This window comes from Muscardinus avellanarius (genome assembly GCF_963383645.1).
Source record: "Muscardinus avellanarius genome assembly, chromosome: 15".
NCBI classification, from domain to species: Eukaryota; Metazoa; Chordata; class Mammalia; order Rodentia; family Gliridae; genus Muscardinus; species Muscardinus avellanarius.
The window spans coordinates 20,590,072-20,600,252 of NC_137801.1; the positions used below are offsets into that span (position 1 = coordinate 20,590,072).

A 10,181-nucleotide genomic window follows, 5' to 3' on the forward strand; every position below is an offset into this window, starting at 1 on the left:
GATGAGAAAATAAAGCCCACTTAGGTTAAGGTATTTGCCCAAAGTCACATAGCTAGTTATCAGACACCACATGACGTGACTACCAGTGCCAATTCATAAGAGATACACTACAGTCAATGCAGGGGCAAATTAAGTGTGTGTGTGTGTGTGTGTGTGTGTGTGTGTGTGTGTGAGATTATCAAAAGTGGTAAGCAACAAATGTGGAAAATAAAGAAAAATATAAACTGCAAGGAAATATGACCAAATGCTAACAGAGAGGTATATAACTAGTAAGACAATAAATAATTCCCTTTTCTTAATTCCTTTCCTCAGTCTTTACAGCATTTCAACTTTTCATAATGCGGTGATACTATGATTGGTACACAAAAGTGTCCCATGGAGACTAAAAACAGTGGTTTAAAAAAGAAAGCAGAAGGAGCCCGGAGTGGTGGCCCACACGTGTAATCCCAAATCCCAGCATTAGGGAGGCTGAGACCTGAGGATCTTGGTTCTCAGATGGCCTCAGCTACTTAGCTAGGCCTTTGGCAACTCAGTGAGACACTGTTTCAAAAAAAATAAAAAGACTAAAAAATAGGGCTGGGTATGTAGCTCAGAGGTACAATGCCCCAGTACCACAAAAATAGCAAGCAAGCAAGCAGAAAAAGATTCAAGCATTCCATCATTCCCTTGCACTACAGGAAGACTCAAATGAAAGAAAGAAGGAAAAAAACACTACTATACTGGTTCCGGCAGAGGAAGGAGCGAGAATTCATAGTACAGTTTTACAGTTTGAAATAAAAGTTTCTAATTAAGTAACTGGCATTAAGAACAACATGCAATAAAAGGTCACGCTTGACCTTACAGATTTGTGATGAAAGAAAAATGCTAGGTTTCCTCCAATCACCCTCTTTAACTCGTTCACTGCCAGTCTGAAAAGGACATGCTGGCTGGGAATCGGCAGAAACGAAATGGGATAAAGTTCCTAAAATGATGTGACATTTTTTCCTTAGGATACAGACACTTGCGTATTTTTAAAACATCTCTTCAAGCTGCATAACTTCCCATTTCACCATACTATACGTTCACAAAGATACTAGCTGAACTCCAACCGTTGAGCTCGGTAATGAAGTGCTAAAATGGCATTGAGGGGAAAGTGCTGGGAGTGGCAGTCATTTCCAAGGCTGGTTAATTCCATCTGAGAAGCGTATAAGATAGCTCCTGCGGCGAGCAAGGTGCTGTGGGCCTTAAAGATGCGACGGACTGGGTCCTGGTCCTCCGGACCTAGCGGTGTCGGGCCCAAGGCCGTCATTAAAGGAAATTAGAGGGGCGTGAGCCCGGGAGTGCAGCGCGCTAGACGCGCGGAGAGTGCCCGGCTGGGAGGGGACTCCAGAGCGCTAGGGGTGGTGGAGACCGAAGTCGCCGCCGGACTCGGAGCTGTAAGAGTGACAGTCCCTTCTCAAGGACACAGGAAGCGCGGTTCCGGGCCAGTATTCCCCGCCCGAGGGGTCCCGGGGCGGGAGTGGGCAGGCGACAGCAAAGGACAGACGCTGCTCCGGGCCACCCCCGTTCCCGCTGTTCTGCCCGAGGCTCCGGGCGCCCTGTGCCAGGTCTCACCTCGGGAGCGGAGGGTCCTCAAGGCAGTGTAGCGGCTGAGGCTGCCAATTGCGCGGGAGGCCACCATCTTGAGCAGGAGAGGACGAAAGTGGAGAGCGCTCCCAGCCCGGGCGGCTGAGCGGAGGACTTTTTCCCCCCCGCAGCTTGGCCAGCTAGGTGCCTAACGTACTGCCTGACTAAAACGCAGCCGCCGAGAGGTCGCCAAGCCCTTGCCCTTGCCCTTCGCTCCCGGCGACGCGGGGCAGCGCGGGGGCCTCCTCCGTCCTCGTGGCGAGCAAGGGCGCGCGGGCGCGGAGGGGGCGGAGCGCCGGCGTTTTCGGTCAGGCGGTCCGCGGGCAGCCCGCGAGCCGGCGCCCGGGGCGGGGCGAGGGTCCTTCCGCGGCAGGACCCGCCCCTCTGTCCCGCAGAGTCCAGTCACTCGGGACGGAACCTGGTCTGGAGTGGGAGTCCGCGCGCGAACGAGTTCAGGTGAGACGGTGCGGCGCGCGGCGCTCTCCCGCCCGGCCTTTTCGCAGGCAGCTCCCACTTCCTTGCCTACCCGCTTCCGCCATGGCCGGCTGCCGCGGCCCCTGCCCCGGGGAGTCCCTGGAGCGGAAGGGACCTCCGCCTCCGACCCGGCCCGCCGGGCCGCCGCGGTGACAGCGGCGACCGCACCCGCGTTGGAGCTGCAGCTCAGAGCAGGGGTGTCGCCCGCCTTTCCGTATCACTGCGAGTTCTCTCGAGCCGTTTGCGTGAGTGTGTGCCTAAAACGCTGCGCTGTGTTGGAGTGTTGGTTTGTTGTCCGCTTGCTTTACCTGTAGCCAAGTTAAGCGGCTGTAGATTCAGAGCGGTACCGCCGCGGGTTTACGCTGATATCTGCTAGCAATTCGGGGTGTGGCTCCGGCGTGCGGGGAGCTGAGATAGACTTCCATCCTGCTTGGTGATAGAGTGCTCGAGGGCATTTTCTGATCCAGAAGGGACCTGGCGAGCATCTGATCCTTCACTTAACCCTTTAAGACCCCACCACCACACTTTATCGGTGAAGAAACGGAAGCCCGAGAATCAGTGTGTGCTTACCCACGGCCACAGGTGGGAGAAATAGGACGAGAGCCTAAGTCTGCAGCTAAACAAGAGCTCTGCATTAGCCAGGCGGGGTGGCGAGTGCCTCTAATGCCAGTACTTAGGAGGCTGAGACAGGAGTACTCAGGTACACGGACAGGAGTACGCAGGTAAGCAGCCAGCCCCAGCAATTTAGCGAGACTCTCAGCAACGTAGAGAAACGTATTTTGAAACCTAGCCTTTCAAAATACCAAAATAAGCCGGGCGTGGTGCCGCAGGCTTGTAATCCCCGTGCTTGGGAGGCTGAGACAGGAGGATCGCACAGGTTCAAAGCCAGCCTCAGCTACTTAGTGAGGCTCTCAGCAACTTAGTGAGACTCTGCTTCCAAATAAAGTATAAAATAGGTCTGGGAGTATAGCCCAGAGGTAGAAAGCCTCTGGGTTCCACCCCCATTACCACACACACAAAATAATAATAATAAAAAAATAAAAAGGGTTGGAGGTATAACTTGGAGGTAGAATGCCCCTGAATTCAATCCCCAGTACCATACACAGGAAGATCTCTGCATTGTACTATATCGGGTTTTGTACTAGAAAGATGGGTTTGAATCCTAGCACAAAGTGATTGGTTTCAAAAGAAAGTAGCATTAACTGGGCGTGATGGCGCACGTTTGTAATCCCAGCATTTGGGCGGCTGAGATGGGAGGATTGCAGTTCACAGACAGCCTCAGCTACCTAGTGAGGTCCTTTGCAACTCAGTGAGACCCTGTTCCAAAATAAAGAATTAAAAATAGGGCTGGGAGTGTCGCTCAGAGGTAGAATGCCCCTGGTTTCCATCCTGGGTACCGGAAAAAAAAAAAAAAAAGTAGCATTGAGGACCTGTGGCACCTTCATACCATTTTGCTTAATCCTCACAATGCCCAAATTATCCTTTGAGCTTCTGAATGAAGTTTGTGGGGCTCATAGAAATTATGTAAATGGTCTGGTGTTAGGCAGAGCCAGCATTCAGACATAAATCTAACACACTACTCACCAGATTATTCTACAAGAGGGAAAACAAGAAATGGCCAGGAAGCTGAGACTAAAATGAGGATGGAGAAAAAAGAGAGCCTTCTGTTTGAAAGCTTAAGTAGAGAGTCGTTCCTCCATCAACAAGAGCACTGTAAGCAGAAACTGGATGACCACTTCTGAATAAGTTGCAAAAAGAATCCTGGGCCTCATGAAATACACAGTGCAGAAGCTGTTTCCTGCCCATATGCTCTTGTGTTTCATACCATGTAGCATTGTTATTTAAATCAGGAGTGCCAGACATTCTGTAAAGGGTCCAAACAGTAAAGTTTTGACTTTGTGAGCCCATTTGGGTTTCTTTCACATATTCTTTGTCTTGTTTACAACTCTTTACAAATATGAAAACTGGAGCTGGAGGTGTGGCTCAGTGGTAAAGCATTTGGGTGAGGCTTTGGGTTGAAGTCCTAGCAGCAGAAAAAGAAAGAAAAGTAGCCAGGCATATTGGCACATGCTTGTAATCCCAGTACTTGGGAGGCTGAGACAGGAGGAATACAGGTTTGCGGCCAGCCCCAGCTACTTAATGAGGCCCTTCGCAATGTAGACCCTGTTTCAAAATAAAGAGAAAAAAAAAAAAATAGGGCTGGGGGTGTAGCTCGGAGGTCGAGTGCCCTTGCATTCAATCCCTAGTACCACTCAGAAAAGTAGCACCTCTTTATATATTCCTATACAAACTCATAGCTTTTTTTTTCAGTGATGCTTTTTTTCCCTTTTCTGTATATTAGAGGTCAATAAGAGGAATTATTGGAAGCTGGGTATGTTGGTGCACTCTTGTAGTATTTGGGAGCTGAGACAGGGGGATCAAAGATTGGTGGCCAGACTCAGCAATATGAGGCCCTTCCCAACTTAGTGAGACCCTGTTTCAAAATAAAAAAATAAAAATAGGGCTGGGGGGTAGCTTGGAGGTAGAATGCCCCTAGGTTCAATCACCAGCACCACAAAATAAAAAATAAAACAGGGTTGTGGGGGTAGCTCAGAGGTAGACTGCCCCTGAATTCAATCCTCAGTAACACACCCCCACACACAGGAATTATTGGACTCAGAAATACATTTTGAATTTTGATAATTTATACCTATACCAACTGATATGTATAAGTACATAATTAGATCTATTACCAGAATTGTATACTAACCAAATATATAATTTTTGACAACGTGATAACTCTAAAATATCACCTTGTTTAAATTTTTAAAGAATTTTATTGCTATTGAGATTAAACATTTTTATTTTATTTGCCCTTTTTTATTTTTTTGGTGCTTGGGATTAAACCCAGGGCTACACCCCTGCTAGGCAAGTGCTCTTCCTTTGAGCTATAGTCTCAACCTATGGCATTTTAGTTTCTTCAGTGAAATTGTTTATTTGCTCCTTTTTGTTTTTGGTCTTTGTATCAGAAAGGAGCTGTTGAGAAAATTCAAATTAAATTGGCTTACTTTTGCGGGGAATGGTGGCCCTAGTACTTGGGAGGCTGAGACAGGAGGATCATGCAGGTTGGAAGCCAGCCTTAGCTACTTAGTGAGGCTCTCAGCAGCTTAGTGAGACCTTGTTTCAAAATAAAATGTAGCCAGGCGTAGTGGCACATGCTTGTAATCCTTGAAATCACCTTGCTTGGGAGGCTGAGACAGGAGGCTCAAAGGTGTGAAGCCAGCCTCAGCTACTTAGTGAGGCTCTCAGCAACTTAGTGAGACCCTGTTTCCAAATAAAATATTTAAAAAATAGGTCTGGTAGTATAGCCTGGAGGTAGAAAAGCCCTGGGTCCCACCCCCAGTACCACAAAATAAATAAGATTGAATAAAATATAAATTGGTCTGGGGGTATAGCTCAGAGGTCAAAAGCCCCTGGGTTCCATTCCCAGTAACACACACACACACACACACACACACACACACACACACACACACAATTGGCTTATTTTCAAGGGGGTTTATTGGCTTGCAGAACTGAAAGCACAACAGAGGATGAGTTTCAGAAAGAATCTGACCAGGATCCAGTCCCTGCCCCCCACCTCTTGCAATTCTCAGCTCTGTTCTCCTTTGATTGGCTCTATCCTTAGGCTAGTTTTGTTAATGTTTTCAAAGTGTTGCAGCCAAATCAAGCAAGCATCAGAAGGAAAGAAGATTTGTGTTCTAGAATTCCAGGCAGAAGACTTGAATGTTAGATTGAGTAAACTTCCTATGTCAATACGAGTCCTAAAGCAATGCCAGGCATAGTTGTTTTTGGCCTGGGTTACCTGCCAATGATCTTGGCAGGGAGAATATTATACTAATTGGTTAAGCCCTGGAGTGGGCCTGGATTCATTCTCATGTAAACCACACAGAGCAACTGCATAGTGGGGTGAAATGCAGACTGGAGCAAAACTACAGAGTGCAGTGGAGATTTTTGTTTTTCCTATAATTTGAAACAAATTCTTTATGGATTATGGGTATTAACTCTTTTATGTTTTATGTGTTACAAGTATTTTCTCTAAACCAGTTGTTTGCCTTTTAACTTAGAAGCTAGATATCATAGCTTTCATTGGCAAAATCTTTGAATTTGTTCTTTTTTTAATTTAAAACATGTTTCAAAATTGAGAAATTATTTAAAAATCTAGTTATATAGCTGGGCATATATACATATAGGGCTGGTTGGCACATGCCTGCAGTCCCAGTACATGGGCGGCTGAGACAGGAGGCTTATAGATTTGAGTGCAACTTAGTGAGACCTTACTGAAGTATAAAAAGGCTGGAGTTGTATTTTGGAGGTAGAACGCCCCGAGTTCAATTCCAGGTAGAAGACTTGGACGTTAGATTGAGTAAACTATTCCTGTGTCAATACGAGTGCCCAAAGCAATACCAGGCATAGTTGGTAATGAAAACTAAAGGAAAAGGCCCAGTGATAAGTCTTTGTCCTCCTGCTCTCTAATTACTCAGTTCTCTTCCTTCCATCTAGCAATTATTATTAACATTTTCTTTGTACTTTTAGAGATAGTTTATACTGATACAAGGAAATGTACGTACTATTTTTCTCCTTCATCATGAATAGTAGCATTTCATACACACTTTTTTATCTTGTTTGCTTCACCTAATAATAGTTTAGAATAATAGAACCTCACCATTAGGCTGCTCATGGTGTGCCAGCTGACACCCCCAGATCCCCAGAGTGATTTTTTTTTTTTTTTTTTGTGGAACTGGGGATAGAACCCAGGGGCATTCTACCACCAGCCTATTTATTTATTTATTTATTTATTTATTTATTTATTGTGGTACTGGGGTTCCTGGGAGCCCTTCTACCTCCGGGCTATACTCCCAGACCTATTTTTTATATTTTATTTGGAAACCGGGTCTCTTAAGCCAGTGCAGCTGGCTTCGCACCTGCGTGATCCTCCTGTCTCCGTCTCCCAAGCGCAGGGATTACAAGTGTGCACCACCATGCTGGCTCATTTTTTATTTTTATTCTTTTTTTTTTTTTTGCGGGTCTGGGGATGGAACCCAGGGGCATTTGACCTCCAAGCTACACCCCTGCCCTATTTTTTATTCTTTATTTTGAAACCGGGTCTCACTGAGTTGCAGAGGACCTCACTAAGTAGCTGAGGCTGTCTGCGAACCACGATCCTCCGGTCTCAGCCTCCCTTCTTTTTATTTTTGAAACAGGGTCTCACTAAGTTGCAGAGGGCCTAAGTAGATGAGGTTAGCCATGAACCTGGATCCTCCTGTCTCAGCCTCCCAAATACTGGGATTACAAGTGTGCGCCACCATTCCTGCCCTACAGTGATCTTCTGCATATATGTTAAATATTTATATATTTCAGCTGTTAGTTATTTTTCATTATGGAATCCAACTCTCCATTTAAAATAATCTCTGATTTTTTTCTAGTATTTTTTGTAGTTAATAAACATATTGCTAAGTATGGTGGCAAAATTTGAAATCTGAGTACTTAAGAAGCTGAGACAGGAGGCTTGCAGGTTCCCGGCCAGCCTCAGCAACACAGCAAGACTCTCACCAATCTAGTGAGACCCTGTTATCCCCACGTTTGGGAGGCAGAGACAGGAGGATCGTGCAGGTTTGAAGCCAGCTTCACTGGCTTAGGAGACCCTGTTTCCAAATTAAAAAATAATATAAAATAGGTCTGGGAGTGTAGCCTGGAGGTAGCAGGGTTTCCAGGAAACCCAGTACCACCATAAATAAATAAATAAGTAAATAAATAAATAAATAAATAAGGGCAGGCGCAGCCTGGCATGGTGACACTTGTCTGTAATCCCAGTACTTGGGAGGCTGAGACAAGAGGATCTCAGGTTGGTGGGCAGCCTCAGCAACTTAGGCACTCTGCAAATTTGTGAGATCTAGCTGGGCATGGTGGCATACACTTGTAATCCCAGTACTTGGAAGGCTGAGACAGGAAGATCGCAGGTTCGTGGCCAGCCTCACTACTTAGGGAGGCCCTCCACAACTTAATGAGACCCTGTTTCAAAATAAAGAATAAAAAAATAGGGCTGGGGGTGGGTGTATCTTGGAGGTAGAATTCATCCCAGTACCGCAAGAGAGAGAGAGAGAGAGAGAGAGAGAGAGAGAGAGAGAGAGATCTTGTTTTAAAAAATAGGGCTGAAGGTATGGATCAGAGGTAGAATACTCCTGGGTTTGATCCCCAGTACCCCCCCCACACACACACACACAAATAGGGGCAGGTGGTATAGCTCAGAGGTAGAATACCCTTGAATTCAGTCCTCAGAGAGAGAGAGAGACTGATATTTTTTCAATCTGTCTAGCATTTATTTGTACTTAGGGTGTGAGCTGTGAACTTTGGATAATATTTTCCTAGTAGTCCTTTTCCCAGCAAACTTACTGAATAATCTTTCTCCAACATATTTGAAATGCTATATTGAAGCTGGGCATGGTGGCACACACTTGTAATGCTAGTACTTGGGAGGCTGAGACCAGGAGGATCACAGGTTCACAGCCAGCCCAGCAATTTAGTGAAGCTCTCCACAACAAGGAGATCCTGTTTCAAAATAAAAAATAAAATAGGGCTGGGAATGTAACTCAGAGGTAGAATACCCCTGGGTTCAATCCCCAGTACCAGCTGGACATGATGGTACATGCCTTAATCCCAGTATTTGGGAGGCTGAGATAGGAGGATTGCAGGTTCAGCAAGTATTGAGACTCTAATCAACCAAGGGAGACTTTGTTTCAGAAGAAAAATAAAACAGGGATGGAGGTGTACCTTGGCAGTAGAATGCCCATGGGTCCAGTACCACACACACATAAGAAAATTCCTGGTACCAAAAAAAAGTTATATCCTAAATTCTTATATACATAGGTCTGCTTCTAAACTTGCTACCTCCTGTCCTGTTGATAAATTTCATTTATTCCTATGTTAGTACTGGTCTGTTTTAATTACTGGTGCTTGGAAGTTTTACTATCTGTGAAAGCAAGGTCCCCCTTTTTGTTTTGTTTTGTTTTGTTTTGTTTTGTTTTGTTTTTTTGTGGTACTGGGGATGGAACCCAGGGGCATTGTACCTCAGAGCTACACCCCTAGCCCAATATTTTAGTCTTTTTACTTTTGGAATAGGGTCTCAATGAGTTGCAAAGGACCTCATTAAGTAGCTGAAGCTGTTCGTGAACTGCGATCTTCCAGTCTCAGCCTCCCGTATGCTGGGATTACAAGCATGGGCCACCACGCCTGGCTTGTTTTCAACATTTTTGGGACTGTTATTGTGATTTTATTTCAAAGCAAACCTTACTTATGGGAACTTTTATCCTACGTTTTTGTGGCAATGTAAGTAGCTCCAAGAAAAGACACCCATCTCATGGGCCTCTGCATTTTCCTGGCCAAAGTGCCTTGAGTACCTAGGTCAGTGCACCTAGAGCTGTACTTCTCTTTCTTCAATCCGTATGTTTGGAACATGATTCCTTCCCCCCGCCCCCGACCCCCTTTTGGGAAGCCATAGTATATCCTCCTGTCAGTCTACAAAGACCCAAGAGGAAAACCTGAGGGCAATTGTTTTACTGGGGATTGAACTCAGGCATTTGAGCTACACCCCTTGCTCTAATTTACTTTTTATTTTGAAACGGGGGATTCTCCCCCCCCACACACACACACACACGCACACAGGTATGTGGTACTGAGGATTGAACCCAGGAGCATTCTTCTTCTGAGCTATACCTGCTTCCCTTTTTGGTTTTTGTCTTGAAACAGGGTCTTGCAGGGTTACTGAGTCTCACTAAATTGCTGGGTTTGGTCTCCAACCTGCAATCCTCCTGTCTCACCCTCCCAAGTACTGGGATTACAGGCATGATCCACCACGCCTGGCTCTTGAAACAGGGATTTTCAAAGTTACCATATGCTGGTCTTGAATCTGCAGTCTTCCTATCTCAGTCTCCCAAGTACTGGGATTACTTATGTATGGCTATCTGGGAGCTTTTATTTATTATCTGTTGTTAGAATCAAGTATCCCCAAATTTAGCAGCTTAATACAACCAATATTTGTTCTTTTTGCCATACTAGGGATTGAA

At 45.7% G+C, this 10,181-nt stretch overlaps 1 protein-coding gene across 1 annotated transcript in view; it reads right to left on the reverse strand.

The window, feature by feature from the left end:
• Positions 1 to 1,660, reverse strand: part of HADHA (hydroxyacyl-CoA dehydrogenase trifunctional multienzyme complex subunit alpha) — a gene marked incomplete at both ends in the record, with an annotated part of 42,842 nt that extends 41,182 nt beyond the window's left edge. Inside the window, one exon of the mRNA XM_080711176.1 lies at positions 1,594 to 1,660. Within this exon, the coding sequence (XP_080567302.1) occupies positions 1,594 to 1,660 (67 nt within the window). The remainder of the gene's footprint in view (positions 1 to 1,593) is intronic.
• Between the last annotated feature and the right edge of the window lie 8,521 nt (positions 1,661 to 10,181).